Source organism: Phacochoerus africanus, chromosome 14 (genome assembly GCF_016906955.1).
Source record: "Phacochoerus africanus isolate WHEZ1 chromosome 14, ROS_Pafr_v1, whole genome shotgun sequence".
Classification (NCBI taxonomy): domain Eukaryota; kingdom Metazoa; phylum Chordata; class Mammalia; order Artiodactyla; family Suidae; genus Phacochoerus; species Phacochoerus africanus.
Window position 1 is genome coordinate 54,261,332 of NC_062557.1, and position 27,261 is coordinate 54,288,592.

At 51.2% G+C, this 27,261-nt stretch overlaps 1 protein-coding gene across 5 annotated transcripts in view; it reads right to left on the reverse strand.

Annotated features, from left to right (window-relative positions):
• GAS7 (growth arrest specific 7) overlaps window positions 1-27,261 on the reverse strand; it is a 219,529-nt gene that overhangs the window by 70,916 nt on the left and 121,352 nt on the right. For 3 of the 5 annotated variants that reach the window (XM_047757250.1, XM_047757249.1, XM_047757253.1), the window contains exon 2: window positions 10,748-10,868. In XM_047757250.1, the coding sequence (XP_047613206.1) occupies window positions 10,748-10,868 (121 nt within the window). Of the gene's footprint in view, window positions 1-10,747; window positions 10,869-25,396; window positions 25,721-27,261 lie in introns of those variants that run through there. The other 2 variants (XM_047757252.1, XM_047757251.1) reach the window with 2 other exon arrangements.

Sequence of the window (27,261 nt, forward strand, 5' to 3'; positions counted from 1 at the left end):
GGCTGGATTCATCATTCAGTGCAACCCCATCCAGACTCACCAGACCACTGGGCTCTGACACATGATGATGGCATAGTGACCCTATGCTGGCGCCCACTTCCTAACCAAAGCAGAGGCAAGCTAGGAAACCCCCGGCTAAACATCTCCAGAGAGGAGAAATATAAAGGAAGAAATGTCACAGACATAGCGAACAAGCCTGTGGCTGCTGGGGGCCGGGGGGGCGGGGGGGTGGATGGGGAGTTTGGGTGGGGTTGGTAGTGGCAAACTACTGATTTATTTATTTTTTTTATCCAGAGAGCATCACTTTTAATAATTTAGGGCATTGCTTTAGAATCTTTTTTGCTAAGCAGGCTTTAAAAAAAATTTTTTTAGTATAATTGATTTACAATTTCTGTCAACTTCTGATGAACAGCAAAGTGACCCAGTGACACACACACACACACACACACACACATTCTTTTTTCTCACATTATCCTCCATCATGTTTATTTAGAATGGATGAGCAATGAGGTCCTACAGTGTAGCACAGAGAACTCCATCCAGTCTCTTGGGACACACCATGGTGGAGGATGACAGAAGAAAGGGACTGAATATACTGGGTCGCTTTGCTGGGCAGCAGAAATTGGCACGACATTGCAAATCAACTGTAATACAGAGCGAGGGAGGGAGGAAGGTTGCAACTTCCTTACCTCTCCATGGCTTGAACTGTTTCCGTAAACACCAAGTTTCTTGAAGACAAGGATGCTGTTTATCCTGTCTCCATGTCGGAGTGCTATGCAGAATGGGGAAATCACACAAGCCCCAAATTCTTTAACGTAGCTGTTACTAGAAACACAATTGAAACCAGAGTCTATAGATTTTTTTTTTTTTAATGGAAAAACACTGAGATTTCAAAAAAAATTTTTTTGAGCTATTGACACAAAAGTGTTGGAATCATGAGACCTGCCACTACATCCTGTTATGAGGATGAGAGTGAAGGCTAGAGATATCCACAAGTCTGCTACCCTGCCATCCCTTAAGAGTATAAACACAAGACAGGTGAAGAGCCCCTCCTGGCAGGTGTACACTTGGTCTGCGTCTTGTCAGTGTAAAAGTGAGTCATCTGCTTTCAAGTAACTCTTCCACAAACTACAAAAGTTCATGGTTACATAACCTTTAACCTTGGGACTACGATGCATATTTACTTGTTGGAAGCAAACTGTATTTTCTCATGGAATTTCTGTAAGAGAAAATTGGATTTAAATTGACTCTTCGCTTCAGAAGATCTGATCCACTGACCATGCTGTTATCCATCTGGTTGTGTCCTTACACGCAAGAAAAAGGCGGCGACCACGCAAAACCTCTTCAAAATCTAAACCAGAAATGTTTACTCCTTCCAAAGAGTAGATTCCAATTCAGTAGGTCTGCAACGGGACCTGTGTACGGATATATACTTTTTTTTTTTTTTTTTAACAAACTCCAGATGTGCTGCTTCTATTTTTGAATGGAGGTGGTGGGGTGGTGAGTCACACCTGCGGCATATGGAAGTTCCCAGGCCAGGGATCAAACCTGTGTCACAGCAACGACAGTGCCGGATCCTTAACAACTAGGCTGCCAGGAAACTCCCCAGCATGCTTCTCTCTAATGCCCACCCAAGTTGGGGAATGGGGCAGAAGGGATGTCCTGCAGAAGCATCTGAGGAACTGTGTCAGAAGAACATCAGGAAAATGACCAACTTGTCCACCCCCCTAGCAGGCCTGTTTTTATTGTGATGTCACTTACATACCATGAAACGCTCTCTCTAAAAGCATATACTACATGAGTTCCCGTTGTGGTGCGGCGGAAACGAATCCAACTAGGAACCATGAGGTTGCGGGTTCAATCCCTGGCCTCGCTCAGTGGGTTAAGGATCCGGCGTTGCCCTGAGCTGTGGTGTAGGTCGCAGACGCGGCTCAGATCTGGTGTTACCGTGGCTGTGGCATAGGCCGGCAGCTACAGCTCCAATTAGACCCCTAACCTGGGAACCTCCAGATGCCGCAGGTGCACCCCTAAAAAAGGACAAAAGACAAAAAAAAAATTTTTTTTTAAATAAATAAAAGCATACACTCCGGGGGCTTTCTGTATTTTCACAGAGATGTGCAGCCATCACCACCAGCTCACTTTAGAACATTTTCATCACCTCAGAAGGACACACCTTACCCATGACAAGTCAGCATTCCCCCCACCCCCGGTCCCTGGAACCCATGAAGCTACTTTCTGTGTCAAAGGATTTGCCTGTTCTAAGCATCTCATATAAATGGAGTCATAAATATATGACGTTTTGCATCTGGCTTCTTTCACTTTGCACGGCATTTTCCAGGTCCACCCACGTGGTGGCATGTACCCATCAGTCCTTCGTCCCTGTTCATGGATGACTAATGTCCCACTGGAGGGACGTAGCACATGGTGTTTATCCACCCACCCGCTGGGGAGCGTCTGGGTGTTTCCGGCCATTACGAACAATACTGCCGTGAACATGCATGTGTGTGTTTTTGTGTGCACATGTTTCCAGTGCTCTTGGGTATCTATCTAGGAGCGGAATGGCTGGGTCATATTCCACACATCGCTTTCTGTTTCACCTCTGAACCATTTGCTGCTCATCAGTGACCCCACTTAAGAGCCAATGAGGAAAGTTAACCATAAACTTCGAGAACAGACTTGTGGTTGCCAAGGGGGAGGGGGAGGGAATGGGATGGATGGGGAATCTGGGGTTAATAGACGCGAACGCTTGCATCTGGAGTGGATAAGCAAGGAGAGCCTGCTGTGTAGCACAGGGAACTATATCCAGTCACTTGTGATGGAACAGGATGGAGGCTGATGGGAGAAAAAGAATGCGTGTGTATGTGTGACTAGGTCACTATGCTGTACGGTAGAAATGGACGGAACACTGCAAACCAACTATAACGGAAAAAATAAAAATCATTTAAAAATTAAAAAAATAAACAACTACAAAAATTACATACTCCAAAAAAAAAAGGGTTATGTACTCTGAGAAAAGAAAAAGTTGACCATAAGAAGTCTTCTTCAAAGTGACACCATCAAACAATACAATTCTGCCTGTCCCCTCTGTCTTCTGATTTTATGGGTCTTCAATTCACCGTCAGTGATCATGAGTCTCTAACCCACTTAGCATATGTCAAAATTCCAAGCGATTACCAATTGTAAAAACGCCTGAGAAATGAGGGCTGTGTTACATACTATCGCGTTACGTTAACATTTTAAATTAAAACGAATTATCTGGGAGAAAAAAATACAACCCACACAGAAACAGATTAATAGTAAGATTTAAGGTCTAACAGCCTCCCACCAAGAGTCCATTAAAGAAAAACAATAAAGCCAAACTAAGAAACGTGTCCGCGAGCACGCACGTGCACGCACACACGTGCACAAGCACACACAGCTAACTCAATCAACTGGATGTGCCAGATAAAAATGTCTCTTTAGTCTCACATTTGTTCAACACAGATGGACAGAAGAAAATAACATGGATGTTTTTAGTGGAAGAGTTTCTCAGGGTGACTTTTACGAACAGGAAATGATCAGGACAATGCTATCTGGGTAGTTAGAAAAGTATCCAATTATTTGTTGCAGAGAAAAGCTCAAAGAATGCTTTTAAAAGCATTCTATCAGAAAACTTCTCCGGAAACTCACATTAGCTTTGTGGGTAATAAAGTTAAATGGGAATCTACTCATTTCAAGAAAAATTAAAACAAGAAATCAAGTAAAGTGCCGACTATGTGGCAAATGAATCCAAAAGCTCAAATCTTGGTTTAATGCACCAAGCTTCCCTCACAAACAAAATAACACATTTACACATGTGAATTCTTTGTCAAAAGAGTTGAGAAACAATTCCCAGCTCTCCTGGGTTTCAGCGGACACACTAAGAAAACGGTTGTGTTTCCCCTGAAAACAAAAGTTATTTCGGATTATTTTTCCTACTAATCATGAACTCAGTTATCCTTATTGCAAATTAAATCACCCCCCATACCCCATGCCCATCCTCCTGGATACTGAGGCCAAAAAAGGAAAAGGTAGAAGACGGGGGAACCTGGCAAAGCTTGGCCTCTGAATGGCCAGGTAACCTTGGCAGAATCTCTTTACCACGTAAGGGACTCCCTTCCCCCTGTGTAAAATGAATGAGTTCTATTTGTTAGACTGGGGATCATCAAGCTTTCCCTCCCTCCCCCCCGCCCTTTATGATAATTCCTAGGCTAGGGTTCGAATGGGAGCTGCACCTGCCAGCCTGGGCCACAGCCACCGAAACAGTGGTCTGAGCTGCTTCTTTGATCTACGCCGCAGCTTGCGGCAACGCCAGATCCTTAACCCACTGAGTAAGGCCAGGGATCAATCCTGCATCCTCAGAGAGACGTCAGACCCTTAAGCCGCTGAGCCACATAGGAACTCCAAATTTTCCTTTTAAAGGCCAAAGAATAAATATTTGGGGTTTTGTGAGAGATTTGGACTCTACTCAACTTGGCCATCTTGGGCAACAGGAAAACAAAAGAGCACAAAAGCTGTGAACCACTAAAACTTTATTTATAAAAATAGGCTGCAAGCTGAATTTGGCCCAAGGGCTGTAGTTTGCCAACCTCTGTGTTTAATGATTTGGAAGACTCCCCCCGACCCCACACCACCCCCGGCTGAGGATGGATGACTATGGAGTAAAAGTCACTGGCCACTGAAACCCTATAAATAATTAAGTCATCAAGGGTCGCCGGCAGACAGGGATGTACAGCACAGCACGTAGCCTACAGTGCTGGGCCAGGCACTGGGCTCTTCCTCACGTCCCCACCTCCTTCTATTTTGGTTGGTACCCCACCCATTTCTCCAATGACCATCCACCTTGGGGCTTGGATGAAGCATTGTTCTGGGGAGGTGGAGTCACGCTCCCCAAGAGGCTGCTGGGGGTCCGATGAAACAGCTCTCCCACGAGGAGCCACGTGGCCAATCAGAAACAGGAGGTGAGAGGGAGGGGAGCTCATAAAACTCCGCAAAGGCCTGGCTCCTCTCTGCAAAGCTTGAACACACCTGCTGAGGGACCTGCTGGATCTCTCTGCAGTTCAGTGGCCCTGCCACCCAGCATCACCTCTTCTTTACCCCCTTGGCCCTCTCACCCACTCTCACTGCTCTGGGCTTACGCCTCCTAAACAAGATGTGAACACTGAATCCTTGCCTCAGGCTCTGCCTTCGAGAGAAACAGGGCTACAGAGCTCCCTCTTAAATCACCTTCAGTTTAGAAATAAAAGACACGGGTAAATGAAACTGTCCAATTTAAAGTAGACAGACATGAATATATACACAAGAGGTCAAATACAGACTCATAACGAAGCAAAACTGATCTTGGCCTTAATTCCTGGCTTCACATAGCCCTGCAAGGTCCAAATGGGAAACTCTACTCTAGACAATAGCTAAAAAAGATGTGAATACCTCTACCCATATCTCCGTTAAGTGATAAGATGTGGCCTTCCTATTACAAAGGGAATAGCTTTCTGCTATGTTTCCTGAAATGCAATGATCTTATACAAATGCGAGGTTATACACATAATCTTACACAAATAAGACCTTACACAAATAAGTAAATAAGATCTGATACAAATAAATAAAGATCTTATACAAATAAGAGGTTTCCTCCTTGACACTAGTTCAGGTCCCTGAACAGGCTGGCTATTGATAATAGCTCAACATCCAAAAACTAAACACAACCCCCATTTTTTGGCAACAGAGTCAACTTTGGGTGGAACGGAGCATTTTTTTGGAACCGTGTAGCACAAGCGATTTCCTGATACCAGAACCTCCAGGGTTCCCGGGGCCTGAGCTCAGGACCACCCTGCCTGACGAAATGCCCTGGGGAGCCATAGACTGTGAGGAGATACGGGGAGATGGGGGCCTCCTGTCTGCTCTGATGGTCCTGCTGAGTTGATACGAAAGCAACAGCATCACTGCATTAACTTACCCACCGAAATTTCCTGCGAGCCATCTGGCCCAACACGATTTATTAGATCATCTACACTTTCCCCCAAGGGTTTAAAATATCCCCTACCATAAATCTCATCTGGATTTCGGTCCGTCTTGACAACCTTTTCTCCTTTGCCTTTCATGACACTGCCAGCTGCACGGTGACAACTCTTTCTGAGCCCCACCCCTGAAGCCTGGTCCTGTAGCGCTCTGCTCTCTCCTGGAGGCTTGCCCTGGGGGGTCTCCAGCATTCTCTGACTTCCTCTCCCTCCGCTGATGAAATGCACGGTCTGGGCCACCACTGGCAGGTTGGTCAGTCCCTATCCAGTGGGGTCAGACCAAGGGGCCAATGGGGGTGAAAACCCATCCTGCTCTCCACCTGCCATGCCATGCGCCCGCACGGCCCCCCGAGTCTCATCTCTAGCCCAGATCACCCCGAGTCACAGACCCATCCATCCCACACACGCTGGCTGCCCCTCCCTGAAGGTCCCCCAAGGAACCCTACATTCAATGTGGATTCATCTGCTTTCTTCCAAACCCATTCCTCCCTCGAGTCTCCTGTTCTCCCGGCTGGGATCCAGAATGCAAGGCAGAAAACGCAGAGGCATCTGAGCATTCTTCCCTCTGGGACCTGCCACGTCCCACCTGACAGATCCTATCCTCCTCTGGGGCCACAGCTGCAGATGCCCGGCTACCTCATCACTTCTCACCCCGTCGGCCTGGTCCCCGCTCACCATCCTCAGAGCCTTTGCTCTGCGGCTCCAGCAATCCTGCCACAACATGCTGAGGATGTCAAGCCACCGCTCTGAATCCTTCCGAGGCTTCCATGCCCCCAGGGCAAAGCCCCAACACCTCAAAGTGCCCCCACAGGGTCTTTAGGGGATTAGATCCCAACTCCCTCTCTCTGTTCTCACTTGCACAGGACACATGAGCCTTCCCCTTGCTGCCTGGCCTCTGCTCATGCTGCCCCCGCAGTGAGCTCCCCCCGCCCCACCTAAGATTCGTCTGATGCCCTGATAAAGCTGGGGAGCCCCTTCCTTGAGCCCCCAGATTTTCACGCCAACACCTGCAACACTGATTGGTCTCTGTGTTTCTCTGACTCCCTCAGAACTGCAGTCTTGGAAGGCAGGATGGCCTTTGGCTTGATTTTGAATCCCCATAGCCCAGCCCTGTGACAATCCCCAGGCAGAAAATCCTAAATGGATTTGAAAATAAGCAGATTAGCCTGAAACAGCAGAGGTAATACAAATGTAAATTGGGCTTTGAATGCCTTATATTTGTGCACGGTGTAAAAATGGGGACAGAACACCTATTGTGCCCCAGCGCCCTCTGCCAAAGGAGTGATTAGGGATTAAGGGAGAGCAGAAGAGCTTGGAAGAAAGGTAGACAGATGGGAAGAAGAAGAAGAGAGAAATGGCCCGTGGCAGCTGAGAGCAGGGGCTCAGCTTCCTGCGCAGCGGTGCCCGGCTCTGGCCTGAGTTACACAGCAGGAGAGATTCAAGAGTTGGGGCAGAAAGGTGGGTGCGGCTTTCCTCCAAATGCCTCCAGACATCAGGGGGTCAGATAGATGCAGGTGTGAGAAGGGCGAGCGGCTGTTCTGGTAAGTACCTTTCTGTGGAAGGGCGGTCAAGTTCAAAAATTTACAAAGCAGCCCAGCAGCCAGACAAAACGGGTCTGAGAAAAGATTCCGGAGGAGAATCAGAAAGACAGCTGGGCTTCCTGGTTCCTTAAAACTAAGGAGCAGAATCTTTCACGTGATGGTCAGGGTTCGTACCATCCCCCTACACGTGCCTGATGTTGTTGTCAGCCTTCCCATCTCAGCCGAAGGGCGCCTCCTCCTCCAGGAAGCCTCCCCCGACCTCCCAGGTCTCTCTGGAACATGCTGGCAGAAGGCTTTGGATGCCTCCTTCACAGCCCTGCTCCAGTGTAATCAAATATCAAATATGGATTCACTTAAAATCTGCTTCCACTCAAAGAAGATACGCCCATTGAGAGCCCAGCCTACTTCTTTGTTCTTATTATATCCCCAGCACCCAATACTCTGCCTGGAACATATCTGAGGCCCGATACATGCTTGTTGAATGAATGCGTCAATTGATCAATGAGATAAGGAATGAAACAGTGAATGACCAGAACTGACACATGTCTAGTACACTGCAGGATGTGGATAAGCATCCCTGGCCTCTACTCCCTGGATGGCAAGACATTCCCCCACTTGGAACAATCGAAATTCTTTGCAGACTTGCCCCGTTGGGAGCAAAATTTGTCCCTATGGAGAAGTACTGTTTTACTGGATTTTTTATTAGGTTCAGTAAAATTATTTGTGGGTAATTTAGCAATAATTTGACATTTTACGTGTACATAATACATGTAATTGTTTGATTATTGAGTTAAAAAAAAATGAAACTGGCATGTGTCTAGAATGCAAGACCAAGGAGCCAGGATTCTGAAAGGCAGATGGGGTGGGGGGAGGTGAACAGGGCTAGTTGGACTGGGGACAATGGAGTCCCAAGAGGGCTGGGCAGCCAATATGGCCTGTGGGCCAACTTCCATATGCCATCTCACGGCATGGGAACTCCTTAACTAAGGTCGACTTTTTTTCTTTTCCTTTTTAGGGCCGCATCTGTGGCATATATAGGTTCCCAGGCTAGGGGTTGAATCTGAGCTACAGCTGCCAGCCTAAGCCACAGCCACAGTGACACGGGATCTGAGCTGCATCTGCGACCTACACCACAGCTCACAGCAACCCGGATTCTTAACCCACTGGGCAAGGCCAGGGATTGAACCCGAGTCCTCATGGATACTAGTCTGGCTCTTAACCGGAGAAGCCACAAATGGGAACTCCAAGGTCAGCTTTTTTTTAATGGTTGAAAAAAGAAGCCTAGTTCCGGACATGCAAGTTATTGGAAATTCACATTGCAGTGTCCATAAATAAAGTTTTCTTAGAACACCGCTGCGCCGTTGGTCTACCATCATCTATGGCTGCTTTCATGTGAAAACGGTAGAGTCGCATAGCTGTAACGAAGACCTCCTGCGCCTCCAAGGCTAAAACATCTACTACCTGGACCTCTAGAGAAAAAGCCTGCTGACCCCTGGCCTGGAGTCTCTTGGGATCACTATATAACCCAGGGCCAAAAAGAAAGGCTTGACCTATGGCATTTACTAACGTCTGGGCCTCAGAAAACAGGCTGCCTGACACTGTCTGGCCATCTAAAATGGGTCTTAACTACTCACTTAATTAACAGGGGGCTAGTCAAATGAACGAGGCCACTGTCAATGGACTGTTTGTTCCAGAGCTATTTTTGTAAAAAGCGTTAGATTTTAGAAAGCCACTTTTAGCCCCCTGCCTCTCCACAATTGAAGAATGGAGCCAAATCTTTTTTTTTTTTTTGATAGGCAAGAAATAGATTTATTAAGATAGGACGCTTATGGGAGATACAAGTGGGCAGGAGGAGGCTCTCGAGCCAAATTCTTGATGATCTCAGGGTCATATCGTCCAATTTCTGCATTTTACAGATGAGGCGTTGCACATAAACACGTGCTCTCCTAAAACTTCAAAGTCTGATAACAGTACAAAGCTGCTCATGTGTTTATTTTGAGGAAGTTTAAGATTAGAATAGTCAGAAATAGCCTTACTTCCCTTTTCCTAGAAACTCCGGTTACTTCTTCAACTGGAACCCCCCCTTGAGCCCACAGAAGGCCAGGTTGCCAAGGGATACAAACAAACCAGCCGCCCCGAGTGGCAGCTGTCAGCTGCTTTCTCTGTTGCTCCTTCTAGATAGCAGCTGGCTCTCCTGTCACCAGGTCCCCCCCAAGGGCAGGTGCATAAACATAAGCCACATCAACGGTCCCGTCAGGTGAGAAGAGGTGGCTGTGAGTGAGGTGGGCGCAGATGAGAGAAGCGAGGTGTCAACAGGTAGATTTGAGTAGGAGGTCACCTTCTGCCTCAGCACACACATCTGTGATTCCCACCAAATGTCACTTTCGGTGTTTCCATTCTCACCATTCTCTTGCGGCAATTTCCCTGGGGAGTCACGGAGGTCAGAGACAGAGCTGTTGGCTGGCTCTGTTCTGCCCGGCCCAAGACCACAGTCTATACAGCGTGCCACCCACTCTGTTATAGATCCTGCCACTCCTCCTTCTATAACCCTTCTCCTGCCTTCTTGCAGGTCACTCTACAGCCTACATGCTGGGATCCTGGAGTCACTGTGAAGCAACGCCCACAACAATGTCTCAACTCAGACATGCACAGGGAACCCCGGTTAATCCATACGTAGCCCCAGCATTTCCCAAAGGACAGTCTAAGAAACACCAGCCAGTGAGAAACTTCAGGGAAGAGAGAGCGATGCTGAGAAATTAGGAAAACCCCACTCTCAATCAATCAGTAGATCCCATCAATTCAATTGGTGCATTCCAAGTTCCAAGAAATGAGGCAGTAGCTGAACCCGTTTAACTTGATCTAAACCAGCTGTGGACCGTAAACGCTCTTGACAGCTCCAGACCACGAGGCTGAGTTCCACGAAGATGCCCGGTGGTTGTGGGGTTCCGAGGATGACCCCAACCTTGAAGGGAAGCCTTCCACCCACAGGCTCGGTCCACTGCCACCCAGCCCTGCAGGGAAGGCAGGATTCCCCTGCGGCCTCTGAGATGATGTCCAGAGGAAAAGTCTAAAACCCAGGAGGTGGAGGAAGGAGGAGAGTATCCCCCGCCCCAGAGAGATGGGACCCCCGCCCCCCCAGGACTGGCACAGGATGCTACCCAGAGCTGGACTCACCATTGGTGGCCGTGTTGACATAGTAGCGCCGGCCCTGAGGGGATAAGTAGCTTTGCCAGCCAGGTGGAAGGACGACAGTCTGGCTTTCCTCTCCCGGCGGAGGGGGGACCATACCAGGCTTCTGTGGAGGAGGAGAGAAAAGGTCACACACATGTGGCACTTTTGCACCTGTCTTTCAACCAGGAAGTCGGAGGCAGATGAAGTGTCCCTGGGATGGCTCGACATTGTAGGGGGATGGGGGGCTCACACGTGGCCCGTAGGCCTCCCGGCGGGAGGTCCCACGCTGCAGGTGTGATGTCTGGGGTTGCCTGAGCCTCAGGTGGGAGGAGCACCTGGATTTTCAGAACCACCGCAGAAGGGACAGCTCCCCCCAGAGGCCAGGAAGATGTCAGCCAGTTAACAGAGCTGGGCTTTCTCCTCCAGAGCCCCTAGAAAACCACTCACGGGGTTCCACACCTACGAGTGTGTGTGTGTTTGGGGGGGGGGGGTCACTCCCCAGCCCCCGCTATGGAATTTGAAAATCCCCAGGACCTCTGAATACAGCGGCAGACAAGGCCAGGACCTGCGGTGGGAACCTACTTAGGAGGAATTAATGCAAGTCTCAACAAAACGAGATGTAAAAGCTGCCATGATGACGCTGGGAATCAATGAAGAGCTAATGGTGGTTTCTCGTCAAGTGTCCAAATCACCCTGGGAAAGACAACTGGGGATCTGAGTCAAAACAGACGTCCTTCCCGTCGTACACACTGGTGTGCAGTTTAGTTCTTTTACTATGCTCGGTAGTACTTTTCTCAAAAAAAAAAAAAAAAAAATCCAAGAAAAAAAATGTAACAGAAGAAAGAGGCAGATACAAAGGCTAAATCAGGCAATTTCTGGTGGTGGGATTATGGGGAATTTTTACTCTTTTCTTTTTGCTTCTCTCTCCCATTTAAATTTTCTTCAATCAACACAAAAACAAAAGTTGATAGCTATATAACTTTTTTTTTTTTTTTTTGGCAGCGCCTGCAGCATGTGGAAGTTTCCAGGCCAGGGACTGAACCTGTGCCATAGCGGTCACCAGAGCCATAGCAGTGACAATGCTGGCTCCTTAACCCACTGAGCCACCAGGGAACTCCCAAGAACATTTAAAAATAAGGAAAGAAGGTCCAAATAAGCCCATCATACAATTGCTGTTCCTTGCGAAGAAAGCAAATTGACTAAAATCAGAATTTCAGCCACACAAGGAGAAGTGCTGTGAATTTCTCAACAAAGCTGGACCCTGTTCAGAAATATTAAAATTCATCAGCTCCTAAGTGTCCTCAAGCATCCCCCCACTATGGCACAGAAGCAGTTTCTGGTCACTGATGACCACGGCTTAGGAAAACAGAGGCTGAGAGCAGGCAGCAGAGACACACAGCTTCCGGACTGCTGTCAGCTTTTCTGAAGCTGCAAAACCACGTGCTTCTGCTTCCTATGGTGCCGCGCAGGCCCTCGGGGGGATGGGATCCATCCTAACAGCTCTTGGGACTTTGAGTAAACACAGCCTCCCAGTGGCCCAGGGCGGAGGGGAGGTGTATATTTCATTATGAATCTTCACGATTTAATTAAAAGCCTTCCCCTATGCCCTGATCACGTCTGTCTTCTGCACCTGCTAACTCACAGCGCCTCTCCGACCGGCTTCTAGAACTACCGGGCAGTGGTGGTGGTGGTGGGGGGAACACCAGACAGCTGCCAGGAGGCCTGCTCACCTGCAGAGCACACCCATTGAGCCCAAGCACACACCTGAGCACGTTTACCTGTGCGTCCAGACACTGCTCTGGCCTCTTCCAGATTGGAAGGGGGTCAAAATTACTTGCAAGCCCTATGATGAGGGCCATGTTTGCGTGTGAACAAAAAAAACCACGTGCAGGAGATGGACTTCTGGCTGAATGGAACTGGGAACAAAGGAGGAACAGGGAGGGCAGGGGGCTTGACTGAGAGAAACATTCTAGAACCAGGTTGCTTCTGCTTGAGTTCAGCTAACTTACAGCATCCAAGAATGGAAAGACCAGATTGGCGCTGGTCTAAATACCTTGGTAAGAAATGAGACATTGTTAGGATGTGTTCAGCAAGGCTCAGAGATGGACTGGCCAGAAACAGATGGCAGAGGAGCAAGAGACCCAGACACAGAGCGAAAACCAGCCCTCTGGCCCCAGGTTCAATCCTGACTCAGCCACTTATCTGTTATGTGACCGGGGGAAATGACTCAAGCAGCTGTGTCTACTGCCACCTCTGTGAAATGGGGGGTGATATTAGCCTGCTTGTATAAGATGCCCTGGAGAATGATAACAGAGTGGCCATCCAGGGTCATGCCTGTCACCAGATGCCCCCAGCATGGGGTGGGGGGGCAATGTCGAGCAAGCGCAGGCTTCACACAGCCTGTGCCTCTTGCAATGTGAAGTTCAAGGGGCACACACCCAGCCTCCCCCCAGCCATCACTGCAGCTAAAACGCCACCTTTAACAGTCACTTCTCGGAGGTTTCTGTTTCCAGGACTCCTCAACTGAAAAGGCAAAGCGACCTGCAGGGGAGGCTGACAGGTTAGGATGCTGGCTCATGTGCTCTGGTGAGAAGACCCCTGGGCTGGTGGAAGGAGTGGACGGAACCTGTGTCCCTCCAAGGCCCACCTATGAAATAGCATCAAGGACATCTGTCCTGTCTCCATAGCTACATGACTTTTCTATTTAGCATGACCAGGTAATTGACCCCACACTGTCGGGTCAGAAGCGGTCCAGGTTTCTGAGGACACTGATGCCCACGGAGGGGCCGTGACTGAGGTCTCCTCCATCAAGGAGATGCAGGACCCTTTAGAACGTCCTCAGGGGGTCGGGGGGAGGCATCCTGGATGCTGAGCCCAGAAGGGCCAAGATGTGCTGAAAGAGGGGACAGGGCACCCGGGCCAACTCAGCCAACTTTCTGGTTTGGTCACCGTGGCAAAGACAGTCTCCACCCCCACCTCCAAGCATGGCCCCGGGGCCCCGCTCTGCCCACCATCCAAGGGCAGCCACGGTCCCCTGTGCCTTCTCCCTTCTTCCATAAAGTTTCTCCTCTTGGCTGACCTGAAGTAAGTCAGGAGTCAAAGAGGTGGGGACAACTGCGTGCACCCCGAAAGAACCGAGAACAGCGCTCAAACACACCCTGGACACCCGTGTTCACAGCAGCATTACCCACAATCGCCAACAGGCAGAAACAACGCAAGCATCCATCAAGGGACGAACAAGAGGCTAACAAAATGTGGCTCCCAAAAAAATATTTAGCCACCCAAAGGAATGAGCCGTAATAATATATGCCAACCCAGATGAACCTGGAAATCGTGCTGAGTGGAAGAAGCTAGAGACAAAACGCCACATATTGTGTGATCCCATTTACATGAAATGCCCAGAAGAGAAAAATCCAGAGAGGGAATGCAGATTAGTGGTTTCCAGGGGCTGGGGGGAGGGGAAAATGGGTGCAGGGGTTCCTTTGGGGGGCGATGGTGATGACTGCACACAGCTGTGCGTGGATAAATGTCGCAGTGTCGCTGCTGGTAAATTTCTGTTAGGTGTATTTTACAAAAAAAAAAAAAAAAAAAGTTGGCCTCCCCACCTGCAGGCTCTCATCGAAGAGGCCCAGTCTGTCAACAGGACCTCACTCCCCGTGGCAGTGGAAGGGCAGGCCCCCTGCTGCCCCACAGCCATCAAGAGCATTCAGTGTGTAACTACCCAGTAATTAAGGTCTCTGCCAAACCTATTCTTCTAGTTAGTTTCCTTCCAACTTAAATCCTTCCCTTCCCATCCCTAGTCCTGTGGCTTCTCCCCTTCCATTCCGGCTGCTCTTTCCCATGGGAACAGGACCTAGAAGCCGGGGTGAGGCTGGCCCAGAGCTTGGGGAGCCCCCACCTACAATGAACAAGATCAGAAGGAGTGGGAATGAGGGCAGGTGAAGCCAGTTTCCTCCGCTCAGAAATTCTAAACCTAACGCACAGGATGGCTTTGTGGGAATCAGAAAACGCTGCCTCTTTCTCCAGATGGGCCAGCCCTCTGAATGCAAGGCTGGGTTTCAGCCTCCCTGATCCCTCCCTGCAATCTGTGCCCCCTTGTTCAGTAAACAGCCTGCTCAACTGTATACGAGAGCCCATCCTCTGAGAATCTGAAGAAAACTATGGGTCTTCTGGCCTCTGAAATGGAGGCATGTACGCACCATCCACTCACCCCATTTCCCATGGAATACAGAGTTTCGAGACCGCTGCAGAACTCCAGTCCAGGAGGTACTCAAGAAACAGCTGAGCTCAGATCCCATGTGTACCAACTGATCAGGTCTTTCTGCTCAGCAAATGCTTGCAGTGCACCAAGGACTGGGTCAGGTGCTTCGCACACTTTCCTCTCTTCCGCAAGCTGCCACAGAGATGCCATTTTTTCCCCATTTTTAAAAGGCGAAATCTGAGATTCAGAGAGTTTAATATCTCACCCAACGTTGCACAGCTTAAATGTTAAGACCAAGCTTTAAAGTAGTCGCTTTGTTCTAGAGATTTCTGCCCAGTTACCCAAATCCCGGTTACCCTCGGCCCATCTCTCCCCGGCTGTCCCTGATCAGCTCTGTATCTGCACCTGGACCACTTGACAGCCCAGCTCCCACCCAAGGAAGGTGACAACTTGGGCCTGATTCTCCTGCCTGTCTCACCGTCTCCAAATGAGCATATGCCTTCCCAGGAGACGTGCAGAAATATCACCACCCACGTCCAAGCCGTCACGTTCCCCGGCTGTGGGCTGACTTCCTTGTCTCCTTTACTTAAAACAACACAGCCAAAGACCTCTTAATGATGGCTACTGATCCGGCGGGGGTGGGGGTGAAGCAGGCAACAAAGAGCAGTCATCCAGAGACTAACAACGAATCCCCCTAGGGAGTTTCCAGGTGGCACAGTGGGTTAAGGGTTAAGGATCCAGTGTCGTCACTGCTGTGGTGCAGGCTCCATCCCTAGCCCCAGAACTTCTGCATGCTTCGGGCAAGGCCAAAACAAAACAAACAAACCCAAGTCCCCCTGCTGCAGCGTCTCTCAAAGTGTGGTGCCTGGGACTCCCTCTCTCGTCACCCAGGATGCGAGATCAAGTACAGATTCCGGGGGCCCTGCCTTGAACACCAAGTCAGCCTTGAGCCTGGGAAGCTGTCTTTTAACATGTATCCTAGGTGAGTCTTATGCTCAAGGAACTCAGAAGACACTGGCTTGCAGCTTTATTTAGAAGGAGCGATGGAGACATCACTCCTAAAATCAAAACTGGGCACAGAAAATTAGTAATTTATTCCAAAGACCACGTTTGCATGGCTACGTGTAGAAGGCAAGGCTCCGAGCCTCTAGCCCCGACCCTTCACATAGACTATTTTAAGAGCGACTCCCTCCTGTCTGCAGCCTCCAGGCAGTAGGAACCCCCTTCCTCAGCTCCCCACGGCCTCCCTGACTCTTCAAGTTCAACCCGGGACTCCTCTCCCTTCAGGAGACTTCCAGGAGCACCTGAGTCTTACCTTCCGCAGATGCGAGCAAACGCTGCTCGCCGGTGGTAACGGGTGGTCTTTAGGCACTTGATTTCACAGCCGGATCAAACCGTTTTAAGGGCCCCCCGAATCCGCGTCTTCTCACACCCCAAACCCAGAAGCAAGAGAAGCGCTAAAGAAAGGCATATCCACGGGGCCCCACACCCCCACTCCCCCCACCCACATCTATATATATAACAGTGCTGAAGTTGTCAGCCTAACGAGCCACTTTCTGGCAGACCCGTTGCCATGGCAATGACTGCTAATGAGCCGGGTGCCGTGATTGGCACTGCTTGACGGTTTCTCCACAAAGAACTCTCCAGCAACTTCTCCCTTCCCCAACCACACAGCCAGCTGGGACACCCCGGAGCGGGGAGGACACGGCCAGGGGGGCCTGGGAGGCATCAGTCCCCAGAACCTGGTGTGTTACTAGCTCGCCCTGGGCAGTCTTGGATCTGGTGGCTAGGAGTGGCCTCCACGGTCACTCAACATGGGTCAGCCAATTAGGGACAGAACGGCAAGGGAGCCACCAAGAAGACCACGACCCGGCTGGGCCAAAGCGTGGAGAGTCACGGCCACACCATGCCTTTGGGCTGGACACCTGCTTAGCGTGGAGAGTTTCCTCCACAAAGCTGGGAACGGCTTCCGAAAGCAAGACAAGCCTTGGCTACGGGTTAAGACACAAGGCATCAGGCAGGGCCCCACCTCCCTTATCAACATCGCCAGCCTCGGGTCAGTGTCTACAAGAATCCTGGGCGCCTTTCCTCTGTCTCCCAGGTGTAAGTATTGTTCTCTCTGGCTCTGGCAGCCTTTGCATCCATGGAGAGCAACTCAGAAGATAGCTGGGGAGGAAGAAGGGGACGAAGGACACAACAGCGTGCATTCTGGGAACTGTAGTCCTCACGGGTAGTCCTACAGGCTGGTGGGGAGAAGACGGGCGGTAGTAGCATCTTCATGTTCTGCCAGGGCTGAGAGATTTGGAGACCCAGACAGAGGGGTGGAGGAGGACAGGCCATGTAAGAGAGAAATAGACGTTGAGACTCAGGAAGGCAAGGCCATATTCATCATCTTGTTCCTAGCTTAGGTCTCAGCCCAGTACCCAGAATCCTGGATGGATGCATGGATGGATGGATGCATAGAAGGAAGGAAACTGGGAATTGTAGAAACTGGGCTTCAAACAAATTTGAGAGGCTATTTCACCAAAGAAGTAGAGAATGGCAGTCCAGGCAATGTGTGTGCCCTGCTGTGACAAATCCCAGCTCTCCATGGGTCTGGCTGGACTGCTCAGCTCTGAGCACAGGAGGTGTGGGAGACAAGATAATACAGGGTTTCTTGAAGTGCAGAAAAATAAATCAAGAAACAGTATCCAGAAGCCTCAGGGGCAGCACAAATTTCTCCTGAGCTCATCTGGTCTCCAGAAGGAAAATGCCAGGAAATCATTTAGCAGCCTCCAAAGAGGGAGGAAGATACGGCATCTATGATACCAAAGCAAGAGGTCATGAAGAGAGAACAGACTCATGGGGGGAAGAAAAGGCAAGTTGATTTTTTTTTCAATGATATCAAGGAGTTCCCATCGTGGCGCAGTGGTTAACGAATCCGACTAGGAACCATGAGGTTGCGGGTTCGATCCCTGGCCTCGCTCAGTGGGTTAAGGATCCAGTGTTGCCATGAGCTGTGGTGTAGGTCACAGATGTGGCTCAGATCCCGCGTGGCTGTGGCTGTGGCGTACAGCTCCGATTCGACCCCTAGCCTGGGAACCTCCATATGCCACGGGTGTGGCCGTAGAAAAGACAGAAAGACAGAAATAAATAAATAGATATCAAAAAGGGACAAGATGTGCTCAAAACTGTAGGGAAATGGAAAAGGTAGGAACAGAAGGAACATCCGCAGTGGTTGCAACAGAACACAGAGAGAGTATTGCAAAAAGAAGAAAAGATCTTTGTTTTGTTTTAGGTACAAAACAAAGAGAAGAGTTTTGTCCCCGGAACGCAAAGGAAATGGGGAGACACGAAAGCACAAGCAACCGAAGAGGAGACCAAGACATGGATGCTTGGTGTCCCTGAAAAGGAGACTAGCGCAAAAGCCGTAACAGAAGAGAAACTACAAACCAAGGCTGATGGGGCAAAAGAAAACTTCCCCCAGCTCCAAGGAGACAGGCCCGAAGGTCCTGCCCTGTTCCAGGCCAAACAAGAGGGCACCTTCCAGCAGTACAGCTACACAGCCAAGAGGATAAAGTCCCACCACCGTTCACGCAGGAGGAGGGTGTCTCCTTAAAAGCGCACAGGGGCTCCTCTGTGGCCACACTTCCACCCCTGGACTGTCCTGCAGAAAACGCTGAGCCCGTCTTCCGCGGCCACGATCTTTCACGACTGCAAGCGATCACAATGCACTGCTCTCCAGACAAGGGTTCAGGCTATTCACCAAGTAGGTGCCTTAAAGATGCACTCTGGGTGCGTAAAAGATGAAAACAATCCCAGGATGGAGTTCCCTGGTGGCCTAGCGGTTAAGGATTCGGCATTGTCACTGTCGTGCCACGGGTTCAGTCCCTGGCCAGGGAACTTCCACGTGCCTCGGGTGCGGCCAAAAGCCAAAACACAGGAAAAAACAATGACAGGTGAAGAATGAAGGCCTCGAGGTAAAGAGGACCACGGCTGAACACTGAAAGGAGCTTAAAAAACGTGTAAATAATCACATAAGCCCAGTTATAGAACATGTGTATGTGTCACCCTTCCCAATATAGAGTGTGGGGAAAAAAAAGGAAATGACCTGCACCCCAACCTCCAGATAATCCTAAAACAGATCAGGAGGGACGAGAGAAAGCAGCAAGGACACCGCGAGAAAGGAAAGCAGAGCCCGCTCTTCCTTCCCAACCCCATAAAGCGACGACCTCTTCTTCCTCTCCTGCGCAGCTGGCCAGGTACCTGCCCAATTCAGATCCCCTCCCATCCGCTGGCAACTGTTTCCCTCTCTTTCCTGGAGAAGGGCAGGTTGCAGCCAGAGGGAACAGAGCCAAAGGAAGGGGTTCTGGAAGCCCATACACGTGCCTCCACGAGGAATCCTGAGCCCCAATGTCCAGGAAGGTGGACAGGGTGGGTCCAAACCGCTTTGATGGATGAGGGCACGTTCAGGAGCCCAGGGCTTTCGGAAGACCTCACCTGTAGCCCGTTTGCTCCCAGAAGCCCTCAGAGCCAAAGCTGGGCTCAGCGCTCAGACAAGACTGCAGCTATTGCTCAGCCTGCATCTGAGCTGCTCTGCTTCCCCTGATCCCTTGTGAATGGGGATCAAACCTCAAGGCTCACCTCCAGCCCCTACCCGCCAGAAGCCACAGAGCCACGGGGACGCCTCTCTCTCTTCCACTCCTCTCTGTGCACAACTTCTCAGCAGACGTGACCGCCTCGTGGGAGGTTGTGGCCAGCCCTCCACGGGTATCCTCACACTCCCATTAGAAATCACTCGCTTGGCAGGGCTGCCTCTTTGAGTCCGTTTTATTTCATTTTTGTGCCACATTTATTCTTTTTAAATTTATTTTTAAAATTGATTTAAAATGTTGTGCCTTTGTGTCCAAAATGTCTTTGAGTCCATTTTTTTTTTGGGGGGGGGGGCGCCCTGTAGCATATGGAGTTCCTGGGCCAGGGATCGGATCCATGCCGCAGTTACAACCTAGGCCGTGGGTACGTCAGCACCAGATCCTTAACCCAGGGTGTCGGGCTGGGGACTGAACCCGAGTCCTGGCTCTGCAGAGATGCTGCCCCTCCTGTAGCACCACAGTGGGAACTCCTCCTCGAGTCCATTTCAAAGGACATTTCCAAACCAGCCTCCAATCCCTTAAGTGGACATGTCCCCGGGATTCTGCTAAACCTGGTACCCAAGTGTCCTCGGGCCTCATTGCTTGGGGTGGCTGGATGAACCGGGTCCCTTTCACAGCAAAGATCCACATCCCTCTGGCTTGACTTCCCAACTTGCTCATGCTGCACCTGCGCCCCACAAGAAGCCTCCTAGAGCGATGTCTACCAGAGCCCAGAGGGTGATGCACTTGGGCTTCCCAGCCCCTGGCCCCATCCCCGTGAGTGACTGCCTCGCTCTTCCTTGCCTGCATCAGCTACTCGATTCCACAATCCCCCCGCTCAACACAGTCCTCCATCCACAAGGCAGCCAGAGGCAGCCTCACACTGTGGCTGCCACTGGTGGACAAGAGGCAGACGTCACTGCCATGAGGTTTTTCTCCTGGACCCCACAAAGCTGCCAGCTCTGGGCCTGGAGGCTGAACCTCTCTGAGCACTGCAGACGCGTCTGGCTCCTGGAGACTCTGCGAGGGTCCTGCCCACTCTGAATATCCATCAGCAAGCCCCTTGGTGCCTCCTGGGGGCGGCGGCGGGGGCGGGGGGATCAACTCACTGGGACCGAACCGGGAAAGGACACAGAACAATAAACTCTGTATTTTCTGACCCTAAAAAGGAAGGGAGTGATCTGGGTAACCAGGAATTTTGATGAACACAATTACAATGTGGTCCATGCAAGGATACAGGAAGTCAACCCTCGCGGGAAAACTCGCCCAACTGGAAACCAAGGGGTCTCCGGCAGGGCAAGGATGGATGAAAAGCTTTGCAAGCAGTAACTCGAATGACAAGAACGAGCTGGATGAATGAACTCTCCTGGTGCAGAGGCCCTTTCACAGCCATGAAGTATCTGGGGGCCGAACAGCAGAGGGTAGGAAGGAATCGATCCTGTAGGAAGTGGGCCCAGCACACATTCCTGCATGAACCCCATGTCACTGACTGGGAAGAAAAGACCTATCAGTACCCCCGCACCTGCCATACACATATAAGACAAAAGGGCCAATTAACAGGATTCTGGAGGAGACGGTGCAAGAAATTCGAGACTCTGCGTGGCCAGTCCTTTTCCTGGTGACGCCAGCCAGCATGACAGGGATCTGTGACATGCCCACTCCCAGCATCTCCTGGGAGAATCTCCACATTGACTGAACGGTATAATCATGCCACCGAACACTGAGGCCTCTCTTGGTGCTTACGAGGTGTGGAGCAGGTGTCCAGAGGCGTCATGGCCATGGTGAAGGCCACAGGGGGAAGGGGGTGCCCCTGAAACACAGAGAACGGCTCCAGGAGTAAAAGGGGGAACCACAGCTGCCTCCCCTTCTTGGAGTCTCCAGGAGCTTGGGGGACCCCAGAGAAAGCCCCTCACTTCTGTCCCGTTTCTCAGGTCTGTCTGATCCTGAGGCTCCAGAGCTTTCCGGGGCAAGGCAGCGAGCTCCCCGCAGCCTGGTCCAGCTCTGGCTTCTGAGCAGGAAAAAGCCAAGTGATTCTGCTCACCACCTTGTGATTAACAGAGACATTTTATTCCAACTCAGCTTCCTGACCAGCTGTTGACAAGTTGGCTTCCTCCGACCCCTCCCCCGGCAGATAAAAATAGCTGGGGCTGTCCTGACATCCCACCCCCACCTCAGCACTGGAGATGCATGGGCAGAGAGCACAGGGGTCTAGGCATCAAGAGGCCACGACCCCAGACAGCGAGCTATATTGTCTACGCTGTGCCCTCCGCCTCTCTGGACATGTGCCCCTTCCTCTGTAAAACCAGCGGCAGCCAGCCCTCCAGCACTGGGGTTCCACCCCTGCTGAATGAACATCCCTCGTAACAGAGCCCAGAACCACCGCAAAGGAAGTTTCGAGGCATTTAAATGACTGGCGCAAACCTGCAAAAGCCACTGCCACATAAATAAAAGAGGTGCCAGAGACCTCCTGACAAGGAACATAAACGGTCATGAAACATTGCTTTTTTTTTTTTTTTCCCCCTTGCACCAAATTCTTTTGGGTTCCAAAGAGGAAGAGGTCTGAGACTCTCTCAGTCTAGAGAGAACCGCTTCATTCACTCCAGACTCAGAAAAGACCCCAGAAAAATGCAGTGACGAATAAAAGTTGCAAACCATTACATTGACGCCCAACCCCAGGACACTAAACGGGGAACATTATACCTGACACTTCTGTGGGGAGGCTCAACCCTTCATTCTCCTCCTTATGCCACAGGTCCTGGCTTCTTGAGGACCGAAATTTCCCTGCTTAGCACAGGAAGAAAGTGGAGCAGCGTCTAGCATGTCTCATCGTTGCAAGGGTTCTCCAATCCATCCTAAAGCAGGAATATATATACCGACGACTGGGTCCCTTTGCGATACAGGAAACTGGCGCAACACTGTAAATCAACTATACTTTAATAAAAAAAAAAAAAAAACTTTTAAAATCAACCCACCCCCCACATCTTAGATTTTCTATACTAGTTTATATCTATGCTGCTATCAATTATCCTGTCCTAGAAGCAGCTTCTGAAGGATATTTTGAGGCTTGTTCACCAGCACCACACTCTCCCTCGGGGGCTCCTGGTGGGGTAAAGACCCCTCTAGATGATTCCAGATCCGATTCCCCTCACAGAGAGTAAAACCCAGGAATGAGAGGTTTGCCAGCCTTTGGTATTGGGAGGGGGGAGGGGATGAGAAAGAGAAATACAGCCTTTCTTTAGTGTTAAGGTGCAAAACCCCCAAATGCCTTATGCTGTTGTTTCTGGCACTTTAAGCTATTACGACTCTGAAGAAAACCCCATAACCAAATTTCCCAAGCATTCCGCTCTGTCTGAAATGGATGTAAGACCCTCAGAAGTGAGGGAGAGAGGTGAACGCCGCTGGCCTGGGCAGCCAGACGCTCGGTACCTCGCAGAAAGCAGCCTGCCTGCCAGAAAGGAACTTCAAGGACAGGTGACGCGGCTGCTGCCACAGATGCTCTGGGGGCAAAAGCAGGCTTCCTCAGGGGAGCTGGTGCCGTTTTAAAGGCAGGCAGACTGCAGCTCATTAGGGCACAACGGTGGGTGTCTCAGATGGCCTGCCCACAGCCACCATCCAGTGGGTCCGGCTTTGTGGATGCCACGTACAGGCCCCCAGGCACCAAGGGAAACCTGGGGCGGCCGTTCTTCTCTCCTTGGAAATGCACTCCAGCGACTGCAGTGCCAATGGCCCGTGCTCCCAGCGATGCCCGTCAAAGACTTCTGACCCTGGGAGCTGGTTCCCAGCCAGTCCTAACCGGCTCTGAACCATGAGCACCAGAGGGAGGTTAAGGCAGACAGGGCCAGGACGCCTTTCTAGGAGTCAGAAGGGGTGCGATTCCAAGCAACCCACATCAGCTGCCATTTTGGAAGCCTTGGCTCCTCGTGCGGATTCAACCAGACAAAGGGGACAGCCAAGGTCATGACTGTCACGGTCTGGGATCGACCACCGCTTGGGAGCCCCACGCCAAGGACAGGGAGGCCAGAGCGCCAGGCCGGGAGCGGCCGCTGCCTCGCTGTGACATCTTGAGCAACGGGCTTCGTCTCTGCCACTGTGGAATTTCCTCATCTCAAGAATACGGAAGTTGGACAGATGGCCTCCAGGGTGGCTTTGTGTTTCGAATATATGGGATAATACTCGATGATTCTGGATGTTTGCCTGTCTGTTTTACGGAAGTGCCATTTTTATAGGAGGGAAAAAGTCACATTCAAGTGTAGACTCGTGATGCAGAGGCATCGGACGGTCCTGGAACGCTGCCCAGGCCCCAGACACCTGGGCTTCTGCCTCAACCCCTCGGAGCTCCGTGCCTCCGCCTCTCAGCATGGGGAGTTCTGGTGAGTGCCTCTGTCCTGATGGCCTGTGTCTGCCCCTCCCCGGTCACCCCCAGAGCCACACATGGTCACACTCTATCTTGCCTAGAACCAGACATTCACCTGGCATCCTGAGATTCCCTGTGTCTGAAGTTAGAATTCGCCCTGCACCGAAGGCAGGCTCCAGCAGGATTGTTCTGGACCTGCTGGCAGAACAATCAGCGCCACTGCTCACTGCACACACTGCACCCCAAACAGAGCCCGCCGCAGCTTGGGTACATCTGGCCAATGGCCAACGACCCCCACACCTCAATCCTGCCAAGAGCTTCACCGGGCTGCACCCTGCTCCCCGAATGCCCCTCAGTGTCCATCTTTTTGCTAATCCCGTCTTCCCACAAACCTTCCTGCCACCACCCACAGCCAGGGCCAGGCCCACGGGACCCCCAGTGCTCTGCAGCTGGCTCCTGGGCAGCTCTAAGGGTCAGAACTGGATTGGTTGGTCTGGGTTTCTCTATAACAGTCATTCTCCAAGTGTGGTCATTGCACCAGCAACGCCGGTGTCCTCTGGGAGCTGGTTAGAAACACAGAGCCCCAAGCCTTACCCGCGAGCCAGGCTCTACATTATAACGGCCCCTGGCAATTCAGATGCACCTGAAGCTCTGAGCAGCCCAGCTTTCCTAGGTCCCCTGGCGCGCCAGAGCTTGCTCCAGGACGATGAGCCCATTTCTCCTCCCGGTAGGGTTCAGGCCTCCACTGGCAGCCATGCCCAAACCAGAGATGCTGCTTTTGACTCAGCCAGTGGGACAGAGAAGGGTTTGGTGAAGAGACAGAAGAGCTTCTCCATAGACCCTGGGCCTTCCCCAGTTGTCCAGAACCTCAAGAGAGTGGTTCACAAAAATCCTGGCTGCTCAGAGGTCCCTCTTTCCAAAGAAGCAGGGAGTCTGACTTTGAGGGGCAGAGAGGTTGGCAAAATAAGTCTCTTCCCTCCCTAAGTCTCAGGAGCGACTCCATCACCTGGATGGCGGCCACTGCTGCCACCACCAAACTGGACAGAAGCATCCAGCCCAGCCTGGAACCACGGGGCAGATACTGGATCCACTGGGCAGATGCCTTCAGGGGAGCTGTGTCCCCCAGTGGGCTTTCACCCAACAGTGTCCCGGCCGGAACTGGGCCACGGCGCAGAAGGTGGGGTGGGCAGAAGCCAAGGTCCGGGCTGGGGACAAAGGGAGAGGCAGGGTCCGGACCACAGTCTGCACAACAGAAAACTCCGTGTCACCGCTCCGTTTCCCGGTCCCTCCACAAACGTCCCCTCTGCCACCTTATCCCCGCCCCCCCTTCCTGCTTTCTCCAACACCGCTCACATCGTCTCTTCTCCCTTTCCCCCCGGCCCCCTGAAAGATGCCCCCGACACACCAGGCCTCGCAGGCTCAGCTGGAGCCCCCCTCTCGGTGAAGCCACTTTAGAAGCCTGCAGGGGAGAAGCGAGCAGAACAGACCTGGGCCGGCGAGCAGGTGCTTACCCCCGGAGAAGAGCTCATCTTCTGAGAGGGCTGCGAACTCAAGAGAGCCGGGGATTCCGCCTCAAGTCCCCGGGGTTGCTGGCCAGGCCCCTGCCAGCTTCCTCTCCATGCCCCCTTGCGGGAAATGAGGCCCAGGCGAGCTGCCACCCCGGGGTCAGGGCCCCAGGCACCCCGGAGGATGTTCTGTGGCTTTTCACGTCGCTGTTCTTTCACAAAGAACCCACTACATTGCACAGTTCCTTCCAAATCTGCTTCGGCGCTTGGGAGGAAACTGACAATGCATTCTGGACTTTCCAGATGCAGAGGATCCGGAGGCTGGCTTGCTTGCTGGCTGGCTTGCTTCTTTCTTTCTTTTTTTTCCCTTCTTTTTTTCGTTTTTGCACTCTCTCTTTTTCCCCTTTCTCAGCTAAAATCAGTTGGCTGAGGTCAGGACATACAATGGCCAAGCCTGTGTCACTGACCAGATCGCCTCCCACCCCCAGGCCTGTGGACAAGAGCGCCTTTGTCCGCGGTATTTTAGGCGGGACTCCCTGGGTCTGCCCCAGCCCTGCTGGGGAATGTTCCGCCAACTTCTTCCCAACCCGAAGTCACGGCTCTGGCCCCGGCTCCAGCCCCAGCTGCGCGAACCCAAGGCCAGATAAAAACCCACATACAAAGGATGGAGAACGCTCTCCCAAAGAACCATTGTGTTAGACCCAACCAGAGCCAGAAAGCTGCCGGGCCCATCTTCACTCCGCCCTCATCACCTCCAAACCTGGACAGAAGGCGGGTAAAGGGAGGTGACACCGGGCACCTACGATGAGAGCCACCTGTGTGATCACAAAGCTGTTCGTTTCAAGTGAAAAGAGCATTGGACGCTGGGAGCAACACTGCCTCCACCAACGAGTGTGGACAGGGTCTTGGATTCTTGGTCAATATTATCATGTCCCACCACTTAGAAGGCTTTTTTGGAGCAGCCGAAGGTTTAGCATGTAAAAGGCCATGCATTTCTGGGTTTGCTTTCAGACGCAAACCTTTGGGATTTTAGGAACTGATTCTTTACGTCGAAGTAAAATAGGGTTTTCCGGAGGAACTGAGGCCCTAAGGACTGGTGGTTTCCTATCAACTCTCACTTCTTCTCTCAAACACATGGATGAAGCGTCTACTTAGGAAGAGGTTGTCAATGCCAGCTCCTCGGGTGACGGCTGGGCCATCAGTACCATCGTGGAGGGAGAGAGTCAGATCAGGGTCATGCCCTTGCGGGGTCCCCGTTTACTTGCTGTGACACATAGGGCGAGGCCTCTAAGCTTCAGTGTAAAGTGGAGATGATCACAGTTATCTTTCCCAAAATGCTGTTGTGAGGATTAAACGGGGGAAAAAAATCCGTGTAAACACTTGGCATAGCACAAGAGTGATGCAAGGTGCTGGTGCTGTTGTTGTTACCACCAGCAGGGGCTGAAAGAGTAGGAGCTGCAGTTTCCCTGGACACAAAAAAGGTGAGACTCCACAACAAAAAGCAAACATCCTGATTTTAAAACGGGCCAAGGAGGAGTTCCTGCTATGGCACAGTGGGGTAAAGAATCTGATGGCAGCAGCTCGGGTCACAGCTGCAGCTTGGATTTAGTCCCTGGCTTGGGAACGCCCATGTGCCGTGGGTGCAGCCACAAAAATAAATAAATAAAATACAGGGCAAAGGATATTTCTCCAAAGAAGGTACACAAATGGCCTAAAAGCACTTGAAAAGATACATCTCTAGTTACTGGGGAAATACAAATTCAAACCACCATGAGATAACACCTCACACCTCTTAGGATGGCTCCTATCGAAACCCAGAAAAGAACAGGTATTGACCAGGATGCGGA